General features: G+C 38.9%; 1 protein-coding gene across 4 annotated transcripts in view; it reads right to left on the bottom strand.

The window, feature by feature from the left end:
• clstn1 (calsyntenin 1) overlaps positions 1 to 7,257 on the bottom strand; it is a 40,757-nt gene extending 33,500 nt beyond the window's left edge. For 3 of the 4 annotated variants that reach the window (XM_017486895.3, XM_017486894.3, XM_017486896.3), the window contains exon 1: positions 6,796 to 7,256. In XM_017486895.3, the coding sequence (XP_017342384.2) occupies positions 6,796 to 6,889 (94 nt within the window). In that variant the 5' untranslated portion in view covers positions 6,890 to 7,256. Of the gene's footprint in view, positions 1 to 6,795 lie in introns of all 4 variants that reach the window. The other variant, XM_017486893.3, reaches the window with a different exon arrangement.
• Positions 7,258 to 16,101: the final 8,844 nt, after the last annotated feature.

Here is a 16,101-nt window from a genome sequence, read left to right as displayed (position 1 = left end):
CATTCTGTTAATAAGACCAGCAAAGTCATGATATCTGTAGTGTAAGCATTGATTTTTGTGTTTAAGAAAAAAGATTGATCATGCTGCACAAGTACACTTCATGCACTTAATAATATTCGACCCTAAGAGACCCGTTCGTAACAGATCGGTGAATCCATTCAGTGCCCAGCAGGGTGAGTGAAATCTGACCAAAGTTGATGTCATTGAGAATATAGGCCTAACGACAGCAGAAGCTACGCAAAGAAATCACCAGCTTCTAAAACAGCTGATCAGCGTTATGACGCCTGCATCGCTTGCCTCATCTGTGGAATTCTGTGTGGATTTAGCTCAGAAGGCATGCCGAACGTCCGAGTTAATATGTTACCAGCAGTGGGCCCACAGTGACGTGTTCGTTCCGGCACGCGGTCTTGAACTGCAGGTCAAGAAGCCCTTTGTTCTGAAAGTTTCAATCCTGAGATAAACAGAGCAGAAAACTGGTGCACTGTGTGAGACATATGCATATTCACCAGTTTTCCAGGAGGAGGAGGAGACATGGAAGAAAGAAAAAGAACAGCACCATATAGAGCCATTATTAAAAGTTTATTTACCCTGATAAAGAACACTGTAAAAATAAATATCTCAATTTATCTCTAAGATATGAAAGTATTTTAATGTAAACTGGACGTCTTGTTTCTTTACTCTTTAAGTGTTAGAACTTACATATGTTTTAAGTAGAACAATCATCCCAAGAAAAATAAAAAAAAACCATTTAATCTTGCTCTACAGCATGGTCACACTTTACTGAATCTTTACTGAACACCGATTTTATCTGCATTTAATTCACATCAACATTTCCCAAAGCTGCCAATTATATTCTAAGAGTTTCATTGCACTTTGATGCCTTAGGAAGGAGTAATGCCTCCTATATTTCCATATTTAGCTATTTCCATCCAGCATCGAGGCAGATTTCATTCCCCTGGCATTGCGGAGTGAGGTCTAATAAGCAGCCTTTAGCTTATATTTAGATTATGAATGATGTAGGAGAAACAGCAAGGTGTTATTGAGGGTACCTTCGGTGAAGCATAACCGCATCATGAATACTTGATTAGCACTTGATTTCAGCAGCTGGGATGCTTTCACATTACCCATCATGCCGTGTGGAAGAGAAGCCGCACCCTGCGAAGCGTCCCGATTGAGCGTGAGCTGCTGAGACAGGCAACGAGTCTGCCTCGAGGGCACAAGTGCTGACTATGAAGCTGTTTATAGCAAAGTTGGAAAAAAGTTCTGCACTGCTTAAGAGCTGGGTGAATATTCTATAAATTATACTGATAAGAAAACTATGTGTGAGGCAAAACCAGGCCAATTCCATCATCAGCAACTGACTAATGCATTGGCCAATATACCAGGCCAATATTTGGGTTTTTGAGACACTGTGATTATGAGATATTTTCTATAGACTGGGCATTTCAATACCTAAATGAATCTCCTTATTGAAATCCAAGAAGCAGTTGCTCCAGCACGAATGCTGTAAGCCTAGTATCTGTGTCATAACTTAAATCTAATCTACTATGGTTTATGTAAAGATGCATAGTCAAATATGAGCGCACCAAAATCCATCTAGTTTCTTTATGTCATGTTTCAAAAATATATAATGACAATGATTTGATAACATTTCTAACCACGAATGTAAAATGACAAATCTCTCACGACAAATTGCCACTGTGCCGATGCTCCAGATTCTGGGACGTCATCTCCGCTTTTATGAAGAAAGTAACTCTGGCAAACATTCACATTTACACAAAACATTCAGGACCAAAAGTCTTGCAGCAGCCTACTGATTTAAAGAATGCACTGTTCAATCCGAAATATGAATTTAATACTCGTAATCATGATATAAACAAAAGGGTAGAGTCTTCATACGTGTAAAATCCATACAAACGGCAGCCTGCTCATGCACAATGCGGTCGTTAGTAGTCCTTACTGATATTTACAAAAGTAAAATAGCACAAGATGGATGTTTATTTCTGCGTCGTCTGATTATTACAGATGGATAGAAGAGCTCTGCTGCCAAATGATAACGTTCTTTAATATCTGGAGTGTCTGAATTCATATTTTTTAACGCAGTCTTCAGATTGAAAAGCTAACCTAGTGGTATTCGTATTTCTTAAAAGTGGGTGATATGATATAGTGATACACAATAGATATAGTGATGAATTACAGCACAACAAACCTTTCTGAGATACTGCAATATCTTTTCTTTTTTTTAAATATCAGTTTTAAAGTCTGGAATCAGTTGATTTGATGTTTACTTTTACATATCACAAAAATGTCATTTTGGTATTTAATTACAATCCAGAATCTACATTTTATCATTCATCTGCCCTTTATACACCTATATTGGCCAAAATGACCAAACGGCCACTGACCAGCGACCATACTGTAATAAAAACAACAAATTCCTGTAACCATATGGTCTGAAGAAAACAGAAAACACCAGCCAATCAAAAGACTGTTATAAATGTTTTATACTTCTGTCGAATCAAGAACGGAAACACCAAGGGTATAAAAAATGACATATCATGTGTCATAAATATATACACAGAATGATCTGAAATATAGGCTGGGGCTGACTTCATTCTAGGCCAGACTGTAGACTCACACAGCTTATTGTTCACAGTTGCGTCAAAGTGATTACACTTTGTGAAACTCCCCAGATTCGGTGCGCATTGGAGTTATTTTATTTACGTCTGCCTTGCTGACACATCCATGACACGTCATCAGAGGTGACTCAGAAGGCGCAAATGAAACACAATAGGTGTAATAAACATTTTTTCTTCAGTGATTTTTCAAAATGCCCTTGGAGGAGAAACTAGAAGTAAATCGGCGTAAATTGTGAGATCTGAAAGAAAGAGATGACTAATGGGAAGTGCAGCTTTTCAGCTATTCAGACTTGAAATGCTACGTGCACACATAATAGTTTTATGCCTTTCATAATCGTAACATCAAGTTACTGATAGGGAAAAGCCCTCTAAATAATTTCGTGACCAGCCATCATCGAACACGATTAAGTTAGGCCCTGTTTACACTAGTAAACTAGTTTAAACATCAAATCAACTGATTCCAGACTTTAAAACTGTTATTAAAAAAAAAAAGATATTGCAATATCTCAGAAAGATTTGTTGTGCTGTAATTATCAGTATATCTATTATGTCATCATATCACCCACTTTTTAGAAATACGAATACCATTAGTTTAGCTTTTCAATCTGAAGACTGCACTAAAAAATATGAATTCAGACACTCCAGATATTAAAGAACGTTATTAAAATTATGTCCTAGGAGGTACATTTGGCAGCAGAGCTCTTCTTCCATCTGTAATAATAAGACGACGCAGAAATAAACATCCATCTTGTGCTATTTTACTTTTGTAAATATTAGTAAGGACTTCTAACGACTGCATTGTGCATGAGCAGGCTGCCAAAGCCAGCAAAGCTTGCGGTTCAGTCTCCGTGTTGCTGTGTATACGATCAAGGTAGCGTAACGGTCATATGGTAGGGGCTCGACGAATCAGGGAAGGAAGCGCAATGATCCAGAAGACCCGATCAGGGGGCGAATGTGGGCGGAGCCACGCCTTCGTTTACAAAAGTCTTCGTTTTGGTCTGTTTACACTGAAATGCGAGCCTGGAGTTTTCAAACTAAAACGGGGTCTTCGGCGTTTCCGAAAGTCTCCGATTTCGAGGGTTGAAAACGCCAGAGTAGTGTAGACGACAGGTGTAACCGTAGCAAAAGCTATGCGTTTTAAAACGAAAACGCACTAGTGTAAACAGGGCCTTAGTCATGCAACTGATTCATTCAACAAAACACCCATATGTATCAGCTTTCATCTAATGCTCTGTTTAGTAATTCTGTTATAAAGTCATATTATAATCATAAGTAGGCCACTGCTGGTAGTTAAAATTCTGTTTATCTGCAGGCTGTAGACCTTTGTTGATCTTCAATACCTCGGGTACTGCCTGTACTCTCACTAGGGCGGCAGACGAACAATGCTCTTTTCAAAGCTCTTTGAAAAACAGTATGAAAAAGTATACCATCATAAAAAGCTTCAGCTTCTTGCATTAACAACAACAAAAAAAGAGGGGCCTGAATAATACACTACACAGACATTCTTCTGTGGCTGGTAAAGATTATTTTTCATCGTGTCTACACAGAATGAACAAAAAGCAAGGGAGGGAAGAAGAAAACAACTACACAACACAACAATAACACGGTGGCAGGCCTGAATTTAGCTTCACGTGCTCCTCGAGTGATAGCAGTCGGGAAGAGAGCAGGTGTGCTGCAACAAACAGCTTTAGTTAAACAGTCTCTGTGAAAACCTTCATATCCCTTAACAAAGCACAGCAGATCGTAAAAACTAGTAGAGGTTTTGAAGAATTGGTGTAAAACCAAATCACCAAGGTGACAAATCGACACATGTGAGGTCTTTAGCTATTTGAAATCCATTCATATTTTTTTTATATGTTTTTAATAGGGGCAATATGACCAAAATAAATCGCGACACTTGACGATATTTCTATGATACACAATACGTATCACGATATATCATTTAGCTAACAAACTATCTGCAAAACAATAGTCAAATAAAACCACAACAACAACAACAGCAAAATGTTAAACTGAGATACTTTTCTTTAATGCCTACAAAGACAGAGGAGATTAAATAGTTTTTTTTATGTCAAATCAACGGCATCCATTCAGTGCCATTTAATCTGTAATGATCTAAAACGCTAAAAATACATCACCACATCCATATCTGGGAAAAATGTAATCAGTTATAACATTTACATTGAGTCATTTAGCAGATGCTAAACGCTTTTATCCAAAGTGACTTACAAATGAGGAAATACAAGCAAAATTGTGTGTGCAAAATCATGATATCAATATCACATCGATGTATCACCTGGCCCTAGCTATGAGTAGATCTGCAACCGTTATTTTCTTTCCTGTTAATCCACGGATCTCCACAACAAGACACAATTCAAGGTGAGTTTCTATGCCAAATCAATCATATAAATATGTAAGACATTTCATGGCAATAGACTTTTAAGGGTTAACGTCTGCTTTTAATATAATAATGAAACATTTTTTCATCCCTCCACATGTTTAAACCGTGCTCTCAGTCGATATCATTAAGCCTATGCAAAGCCTACAATGTGACCTTCATCCTTCTTTTATGCAGGAAGAATAAATCTGACATTGAAAAACATCCTGTATGGAAATATCCCAGGAACATCATGTCATGCTGTAAGCTTATTCGACACCAGTGCCATGACAGGACCACACCACAATCCAGCTTTTATCCAGTTTCCTGACTGGTGGCCTCTGGTTGTGCATTCCCAGCTGCCGCACATGGCAACTTTATTATGCTTGACACTTATTGCCAGCCTTCAACCCATTTCTCGGCGAGCTGTGTCAAAGGGACCGGTTCGAAACCGTATTCCATGCTCTCTAATTGGCTTGGGTAACGTGAAACGTGACGTGTACGGGCCATACGTTATCTTAATTTGACACGTAGAACCCATACGTAACCTTAATGTGACATGCGTAGCGTATATGATAACATATTTTGGGGTGGGGAAAAAAAGCCCAAACTGTGATTTTTCAATATTTTAAAGCACAGTGTATTTTGGATCTGTAGGTGTAAAGCAGGAATGCATGTAATGTTCCAGCACTAGATTGATTCATGAGGATGTCCTGAGTCCTCATGAATCTAAAATAAACCTCCCGGGGTGCGCAGATGCTGTAATGTCAGAAAAACTGTTCAGCAGCAGCCTTTTGACTTGGAATATTTGTTTTGCATGGCATCGGTTAGGGAAAAATGGTAATATAGCCTAATATTTAAGATTATGAGATCTACAGTTTAAGTTTTAAAGGTATACCATATAGGTATGCATAGTCTTCAGCGTTCCACCCCGCTACAAGGAGAAAAGGAGAAGGACAGTTTTTGTACCCCTTTCTTTCCTGAGACTGTATAAGCCCATATTTTTTATTTGATTCGTACATTTTGATGTTAGAGCACTAGATGGATTGATGATGAAATCCTGACTCCTGTTGGGTCTGTTCATGCCTGTGCACCTGCAACCAAGGCCACCTGAAAATTACACTTCCTCCATCATCATCATCATCATGACAAATGAACTTTTATAAATGCTTTACAAAACCTGATCACAGGATCTGCAATGCGTAGAAGATTGTTCCTGAAAGGGTGCGCAATGTTATGTGCGTTTTTATTAAACATGACTGCTCCACATCTCGCCCCGAAAAAGGATATGAGTCAAAAAGACAGTAAACAAACAGCCACACAAACAGAGAGAGAGAGAGAGAGAGAGAGAGAGAGAGAGAGAGAGACAGAGACAGAGACAGAGAGGCGCGCACACACAGAGAGAGAGAGAGAGAGAGAGAGGGTGTTGGCGGCGCACTGATTAGGACGGACACGTCAATAACTTGTCCATTAAACAAGAACAGGGGAAAACACAGGAAGGGGAGGTATTTAAAAGGTAAAAGAAGGTGACAGTGTCCTGTATAGAGTCTTAAATCTAAGTAAACTACTGCAGTGTGACATTGTGGCACTGAGGCACCATCCATCTCTCCCGGTCCGCACCGCTTCTTCAGCAGCTTCAAACGCCGACAACACGGCATTCTAATCCTAACAAGCACTAACTTTTCTTTTCCTTTTAATAAGGAAGAGTTTAGACTATTGAGAGTTCATGTGGGAAAGATTTAGCCCTGGTTTATCTCTGAACAGCGGATTACAGCTCACCTTTGGCTGCCTCCACCTCGCATAACAGTCCGAGCAGCAGCAGCAGCAGCAGTCCGCCCGTTGAGCAGACAGGCTTGGACCTGCCGTTCCTCATCCCGCAGTTTTGCTTCAAATGACCAAAAAGAAGCTGAAAAAGAGCCGCTTCCTCCTCGTACACGTCGCCTTTGTTAAAGAAATATCCAGGAGATGTAGCCCGGGTGACAGTAAAAGCTGTAAGATGGCTGCCGCGCAGCTCTGTCTCTACAGTCCCTGTGCGCTCGCGCTCTTCTCTCTCTCTCTCGCTCTCTCTCACGCTCGGCTCTGCGCGTGCGTGACGTCACGCCTGTTATTGTCAATGCCCGAGCTGATATACAACTGACTAAAGTCGCAGCAAATATTTAATAAATCGACATTTTCTGCGACAACACGGTGATAGTGGCATGCTTATCAAGCTGACCGTATTGTCAGTGGTCTGTAACAGGCCTGCTACGTTTGCGCAATTAAAACTGAGTTGTGTTACACCGACATCTATCCGGTTTAAGGGGCGTGGCCACATGGGTGGTACAGGGTGGGATGCTAGCCTACAGTAATTGCTATGTCATTCATGTAGACCTTAATTATTCTTTTCATAAAATTGGGAAACATGATACAGGCCTCTGTAGTACATGTGGTTACCCAGAGTCAGTGGAGCATGTTTTATTTCAGTGCATCAGATATAAATAATGAAAATCAATGTTAGAAAACCAAATCAAGTCATTATAATGGTTTATCACTTCAGAATTTAGTAAGAATTTCCCTGCAAGTTTCCAAGAGGGTACTACACTTTTTAAAGTCAACAAACCTAAAAAAAAAAAAACCAAACAAACATTTAGTCCTTTTTTTCTTGCTTTTATTTACTCCACATTGATTTCTGTAAAGCTGCTTTGAGACAATGTCTATTGTAAAAAGCGCTATACAAATAAAATTGAATTGATGCTCCACACTCCTTAATTATTACATTTCTAACTTATGTTGAATTTAAATCATACTAAACATTACAAATATATAATGGTTTCATTGGGTACTATATAGTATACGTACTGTGCTGCCAACACAGTAATGTTATTCTTGACAATTCATTTAGCATCAAGAAACAAATCAGATATTTTGAAACGGTATTTTGCTTTTTGGCTGGCCTACTGACTGGCATGGTGGTGCAGTGAGGAGTGTTGCTGCCCCATAGCTCCAAGGTCCACAGTCCAATCCTGAGCTCAGATTAGTAAGTGTGGAGTGTGGATTTTTCTCCTCATGTCTGTATGGGTTTCCTCTGGTTCTTCTCTCCTCGAAAGAACATGCTGGTAGTTGGATTGGCAACTATAAATTGCTCCTTGGTGTAAATGTGTGTGTGTGTGTGTGTGTGTGTGTGTGTGTGTGTGTGTGTGTGTGCCTACAAATCCCCACTAACCATCCATTCTTTTAAACTGAAATCCCAACAACCTATGTTTGGCACTTTGCTTTCCAAAGCCTGGCTCACATGCATGGTGTGTTGTAATTGTAGTCTTTGTTGGCCAGGTTTTCTATTGTTGCTGGCCTTTTAGAAAACAAAATAATCACTGAATAAACAATGGTTTGCTGCCGATATGCCAGCACAGTCTTGTACTGAGGAATAACACTTTCCTGCTTTAATGTTACCAGGAAGCATCAAAAGTAACAAGATAACCAGTCATCTGGAAAGTGGATGACCTCCACCTATTAAAAGTCAAATCCATTCATTCTTTTGTGACATCTTGTTTGAGATAAAAGTGCAACAACAGATAAACAGAATAAATTAAGAATATTTCTTGTTCACTAAAAATGACCAGTGAAATACCTCACATTGTGTACTGGATGGTTTATGGTTTTTTCACAACCTTTGCCCTGGCACAACTATGCTTATCTATATGAGACTCATACATTATAACTCATAGATACTTTTGGACTTACAGTTTGATTGTTTCACTAACAAGAAGTGCATATGTGCAATCATTACCCAATGCTTTTTGGACCGGATTTGTTCCTGTGATGGTTCTCAGTGTTAATGTAACTTCTAGCCCACAATCAATTCATACAGGAGAGACAAACATTTTGGATTATGTTGAAATGTCTGTCCTTTTATTTCTCAGATGACATGTGTTTATTGATATATTAGTTAATGGAATATATGTTTCATGAAAAAAAACTGCTTCGTCATTGAATGAATATAGTATCCTAGGCAAATATTCATTCACCGATACAAAATAAGCAAAGGGCAAATAGCACAAGATCATTTACATAGGGCAAGTATAGAATAAACTGTATATACAGATACAGTTTAGGGTTGTTTGCTTGCTTGAGGAGTTCTACTTGGTACCCTCTCTCAAAGGGAAACTCACTGATATAGAGTTCTACAGAAAAACCACATAAAAACACTTTTAAGGCATTTCCCCAGAGGGATGATCTGAGGAAATTAAACCCTTGAAGGTATAAGGTTTACCTTTCTTTTTTTCTAAGAGTGTATAATGAGTACTGTAGTTTCCTGTAAATCTAAGCATAATCAGAACAGTTTAAATGTAATACGGGACACATTGTACATAAGTAAATAGGCAAAAAAAAAAGTGGTATCTCAATATTTGAGCAGAGAAACAGCAGTGGGTTTTAAGAAACTAAGTGTATAGAGACACAGAAACCACTGCAAAGAATCTGACTTGTCACAGTATTTATTTAGGGTAGGGACATATGCCACTGTAGTGTTTTGATGGATGTGAAGCCTGAACAAGTCACCTCTGTGCAACGATTCCTAGTGTTTTTCATTTAAAAATAATGTTCTAATTGCTTTTGGTTGTTACATTTGGCTGAAATATACTTTTAAAAACCATGTTATTTTTAATATGTCATTTTAAACAAATACCTATTTAAGTTAACGGGTTTCATTGTTCTAGTATCAAAACTACACAAACAAAATTTGCATAGAGACAAATCAACAACACAAGTGGGTCGAGCAATATTACTTAAAACATGTCATTATCAATCTAATAAAATCAAAGCCTATCTTAGTATCTGTCCTTAACTAAACACACAGGGCAAACTGATATACAATAAGTGGACAGTTCTGGGCCTGTCTTTGGTAAGTGGATAGAACTCAACACAAAGGACATTTGTTCCCCTCTGGCAATACATGAACTGGCTTGGAAAGTGTGTAAGCCCTCTTCAGATTCTTACAGAATAGCAAGCTCATTGTAGCTACTCTATAGAAAAGGAAAGGACAATGTTAGACAGAACAGAAATACTTCGAAAGAAAAGGTGTCTGTCCAGCCAGGCCTGTTTCAACATGAAGATTCAGTCATAAGGATGTTCTCACAGGACAGAATGGAGGAAGCTCACACGCATATACCCTATTTTGTTTACAGAATAAACTCTCCCCATCTTTAATATTTATTTCCTTTTTTACTTCTCCATTGAGTCCTGTTCATGGTGAAAAACCTGATGCTAGCAGCTCTCACACATACCGATGACTTTATCTAGCGCCTCAAAACAGCCAACTTCAAAGAGATGTTTCTGGTGTTCAGAGTCACTCACCTCATTGACTGTGTGAGGGAGGGAGAAGTTCCTCCTGTTAGGAGTGGATTCACTCAGTAGAGTCAACAGGATTTAAGGATTGGGTGTATAATGTTATTAAAGGGAATGCAAGCCAAGCTAAAGCTTCAGTGCTGTTCCTCTAATTCCACTCTGCCACCTTCCTGTTGCCATGAAGGAATTTTATTTTTCTCTCTGTCTCTTTGCATGCAGTGCAGAGTCTTCAAAATAGCTGGGTTATTTTGGTCCTTGTGAGTGTGTTTGTCTATGCGGTTGACACAGAGTGCGAAAAGAGAGAAGAACGGAACGGGAGGGAGGCTGTTAGTATTGCAGCATGATATAACGTGGTATTAATATGATTTTATTTTAAGTTATGAGAAGGCAGGATGCCCTCAAGCTCTAAGTTGGTTCTGAGCTTTAGAAGAACAGGAAGAGGCATTACTACACCTTTGTTGTATAGCAGGTCCCTTAGGAAATATTACCTCAAGCAACAGCAGATTATCCCAGTGTCTGAGTTCAAATCAATCTACATAAGTGTCAGTAATATGATGGTATGTTGGTATGTATGCTATTAATAATGTTATTCTTTGCCTCATTTGTGGCTACAATATTTTAAACAGATCTGGAAATGTGATTACATTAAACTGAAGCATGGGTCCTATGCCAAGTATGAATACATAACACAAAGAAGGAGTGTATCCCTAAATTACTGAACTTTTATTTAAATTTGTTATGTAATTTGTTAATATTGTTATGTAAAAGACAAAACATCAACTAGAAAAACATGCATTCTTTACTCTCAATCACTTTCAGTTACTGCTTTATCCTGGTCAGGGTTGTGATGGATCCAAAGTCAATCCTAGCAACACTGGGTGTGAGGCAGCAATATACCATGGGATGCCAGTTCTCACAGGGTATTATGCACACACATTCATACTTAGGGGCAATTTATCTTTGCCCTGGCTCAGGATTGAACCGGGGAGCTTGGAACGTGCTGCACCACCATGCCACCCATGTGTTCTTAAATTATTATTATTATTATTTTCATCTTTGCAAGATTTTCAGCCTTCAAATTTTGGCAAAAGTGTCATTTATTTGCATAATATCTCTAATATAAGCGAAAACCAAATGTTGTGGTATTGAACCATTGTGGAAATTTTATCTACAGATGGGTTTTTTTGTTGTTGTTTTTTTTTTTTTTTTAGATGTTTTCAACAGGAAGGCTCCAAGGTCCTAACTTTTTTTTATTTTCTTATTACAGTTATCAGGCTCAGTGCAAAGCAGTGTGTTACTGCCCAAGGTCACTTTTTTAAACCTGTTATGCATTCAGCCTCCACTCAAGCCAGCACTGTGAGTGTGATTTGAAAATCTGTACATGTTTTATTTATTTATTTCTTGGTTCGTTTCTTTCTTTGCTTCAGCCTCAGTGAGTTCTGCTTGAATTTCTTGTACCTGTGTAATACAAAGCTATATCTCAAATGCCTCTATAATAGATCACGTTCCCACACTTGAATAATGTTTAATAGTTATCTTATCTTTGGAAAGGTTTGCTGCTGTTGGAAGTGGGTAGCTGGTTTTGTAAACCTGTCACAAGACAAAACAGGCAAAGAAATGAGGCAAAACCTAACAATTATCACGCTGCTCTCTTGTGTGGTGTTGTTACTCTGCTGTGGAGAACATCTTCATGCTGTTTGACAGGAGAGTCCAGAGAGACAAGCAGGTTTGACAGAGTTCGCGATTGAAAACACATTTCCTGTAGATCACAGCATGTGTTCAGGTGGAATACTTATATGAGGCTCTGTAATGAATGTGATATTTGTGCTCTTATGAACGGATCTTTGATGGCTAAAAAGAACAATTTTATTTATGAGAATGTAACAGGTGCGTAATGAACGTCTTCTAAGTAACAAACAGCATTACATTTTTCTTACCAATAGTTTACACACTATAATAATAACTAGATCCAGCTGATTCTTTTCAACCAAAAAGCTTCTCCATATGGACTGCACGTGTGTTCAATTAGAGCCATGCACTGATGGAGAAGCTTTGATGCATGGATTTTAAAACCATTGATCCCTGACCTCCATAAAAACCCACTTCTGTCACTTCAGTTGACGCCTCTGCATTGGCAGTTCCTTTCACGTTTTTTTTTTTCTCCACCGCAACACACAGAATTCAGGGGCAAGCCCTCTGTTATCACATACACAACTTCACACACATCCAATCAAGCCCCTGCAAGCAATCCCCAGTGAGGTTTCTCTCTCCCACCCCCATATGGCCCCATAGAGGTAAGGCCACTTAGGGTTAGAGACCCTCAGTGCTCTGTATAAGCAGCTCTGTTTCAGGGGTCATTGCTATTTTGGCATGTGACCAAAATAAAATGCACACAATGAGAGTATGGTGCACAGCCTCAGCCTGTTTGGCACAAAATAATGGGACAAAGAATTCACTAGCATATGTTCGTAACTTCATCGTATTGATCTCAAATAAGTATGGAACAAAGTATATATGATACCAGAACCTGATTTGTTACAGTATTTAATTATTTAGCTAAAATATACTTTGAACCACATTACTTTTTTATCAACTACTATTTAAAATTATATTTTGAAATTAGATGTACTATTATTTATTACTATATAAAATTATATGTACAATGGATATAAAAAGCCTACACACCCCTGTTGAAATGGCAAGTTTTGTGACGAAAATACAATTAAAACCAAGATAAATCATGTCAGAAATTTTTCCACCTTCAATCTGAAATGTGAAATTACAATGTATAAAAAATAAGTGAGAAACATTTTAGGGAAAAGTAGGAAAAATAATTTTTAAAAATGTTACAATAACCTTGTTGCATAAGTATTCACACACTTTTATAATTGGGACTGTGGCTGTGTTTAGACTGAACCAATCACAATTAATCTCATGTTCAAAAGTAATTATCATACAGCTGTCATTAATGAAATTATCCTGATTAACTCCAAATAAAGACTAGCTGTTTCTGTAGGATTTTCTTGACATGGTCTCATCCGAAATGAATCAATCAGGAGAAGGGTACCAAAAAACATCCAAAACATTATATGTACCATGGAACAAGGCCATCATCAACAAGTGGAGAAAACGGAGCACCACAATGACATTAGCAAGAACCGGATGTCCGAAAATTTACAAAAGGATAAGACAAAAATTTACCAGGGAGGCTGCCAAGACCCCAATGGCAACATTAAAGGAGCTGTAGGAATATCTGACCATTTCTGATTACTCTCTGCATGTGCCAACAATCTCTCATATACTTCACATATCTAGGCTATGGGGTAGGGTGGCTAGACAGAAGTCTGTCATGTCTTTTTTTTTTATCATCACATAAAAAGAGTGTGAGTTTGTAAGTGATTGCTAGCATAGATAGCTAGTTTAGTCCAAGTTTCTCATCATTTCTCATCATCATTCTCATCATCATAGGAATGTGTTGTTATGTAACCATCAAGCCTCTATTTGTACTTCAAGCCCCCAAAAAAGCAATTTTATTGTTTTTACAATGCTTCCTGGTCACACTTCGTCCTCACTGATGTCACAATATTTTGTATAAAACCAGTGGGGTACTGACCAGTGTCTCTCTCAAACGTGAAATGCAACCTATGCCACTAAGGTAGTAGAAAAGCTGCAAGCCAAGCACACAAATCTGAAACTTTATTATCTAATATCCAGTCATGTGATGAGTGGGTGAAGTTAACGACAGAAAAGAGTTGGATGTCTTCCACCCACCTACTCCTGTGTAAACCTGAGAGGGATGTGCACTGAAGCTGATGCAGAGTCTCCCTTGGCCCAGGTACTCTCATTAAAACCAACTCTGCCTCTGGACACATCAATTTTGTCCATTCTGTGCTGACAGAAGGATCTTCCTCCTCCACTTGGAGCTGGAAATACAGATTTCAGAAAGACAGCTGTGATTTCTATCAGAGCCTCCTACAGAAATGGGCAGTTGTGGACACACGTCGGTCTAGAATTATGCTTGAGGGGTAAAAACAGTGTGTGCTCCTGAGAGTAGAAGATTCTGCCACCGGGAAAAGAGAGTGGACAAAAAGCTGAGCCAGTATAAAGAGTGAAGAAAGTCAATGAGAAAACGTCAGTGTGGGAGTAATAATAGTGGCATCCTATTATATTCATTCTGGTATATTTATTCTGTTAAAGATTCAAACTACACTGTACATTGTGTTCCCTGGAAGCATCTCAGCAACCTGTCTAAAAGCAGAACTCTTCAACGAACTCCCAAACAGCAGTTCAGCCACTTCACATGACCTTTTTCTTATTGATCCTTTTTTCTAGTAGCAGCTATTCTCTCCTCTTCCCCTTCTGGCACTTTCATATTAAATTCCAGGCTGTGTGGTACCTGCGGCATCAGCACTGTGAACTGAGCTGGTAATTTATATGAGGCTGTCAGTACAGAGCAAGGTGAATGAATATTTCCCAGCCTCTTAGTATACAGAGAAATATTAGCTTACACAGAACTGGAAAAGGGATAGTCTCATACATCAACGTCCATCTTTATTCTCCACCAAACATTAAGTCTGTCTTTTGTCTCATCTCTAATTCCTATAGAGGGTTGACTATAGTGAATAGACTTTAGGCCATTATACATAAACGCATTAAGCCGTTCATGCTTTTTAATCATGATATAATGCCATTGTGCTGGCAAAGTCACTTTCATTCTGTTGCTGTTCTGATGTCATTTCCCCACCCACTGGAAACTGTGAACACATACGCAACCCAGGCTGGAGTAACACACGCCACTCTTTAAATAGTTTGCTTGTCCAAAGATGTCATCCTTGTCTCTATGCACGTCCATATTTCCATTTCAGTGGAATCTCAGGAGGAGATGTCAGTTTCACTTCTCCGCTTAGCCCTCGGGTATTTTAAGGGTGTCTCAGGATAAGATAGGACAGCTGCTCTCTAAATTTAAGTTCAGGGTTTAAGGATATGGATGCTATAAAAACTACCCAAGAGAGAGAGAGGGGTTATGTAGACAGGATTTTTTTTTTCCTGAGAAAGAGAATGAATACAGTTTCTTTTCAATTTGTGTAAATTCTTTTCAAATGTTTTCTGTATTCCAGAGGTAATTGACAATTACCATAAGAATAACATCAACCATTTACACATCAACAACAGTAGGGGTAAACATTTGGAATTTAGGAGGTGGGAGAGCCCTATCCTTGTAATGTGGAAAAGTACCATATAATCTACACCGATCAGCCATAACATTGACAGGTGAAGTGAATAACACTGATTATCATCGTTACAGTGGTGCCTGTCAAGGGGTGGGATATATTATGCAGCAAGTGAGCAATCAGTTCCTGAAGTTGATGTGTTGGAAGCAGGAAAAATGGGCAAGCATCTGTGTGACTTTGACAAGGGCCAAATTGTGACAACTGGGTTGAAGCATCTTCAAAATGACAAGTATTGTAGGGTGTTCCTAGAGTCCAGTGGTTAGTACCTACCAAAAATGGTCCAAGGAAGGACAACCGGTGAACCAGTGACAGGGTCATGGGCACCCAAAGCTCATTGATGCGCATGGGGAGCAAAGGCTAGCCCGTCTGGTCCAATCCCACAGAAGAACTACTGTAGCACAGATTGCTCAAAATGTTAATTCTGGCTATGACAGAAAGGTGTCAAAACACACAGTACATCACAGCTTGCTGCATATGGGCTGCATAGCTGCAGACTGGTCAGAGTGCCCATGCTGACCCCTTCAGAACTGGA

This window comes from Ictalurus punctatus, chromosome 15 (assembly GCF_001660625.3).
Source record: "Ictalurus punctatus breed USDA103 chromosome 15, Coco_2.0, whole genome shotgun sequence".
NCBI classification, from domain to species: Eukaryota; Metazoa; Chordata; class Actinopteri; order Siluriformes; family Ictaluridae; genus Ictalurus; species Ictalurus punctatus.
Note: the sequence above shows the minus strand (reverse complement) of the source record. Positions and strands in the feature narration are given on the sequence as shown.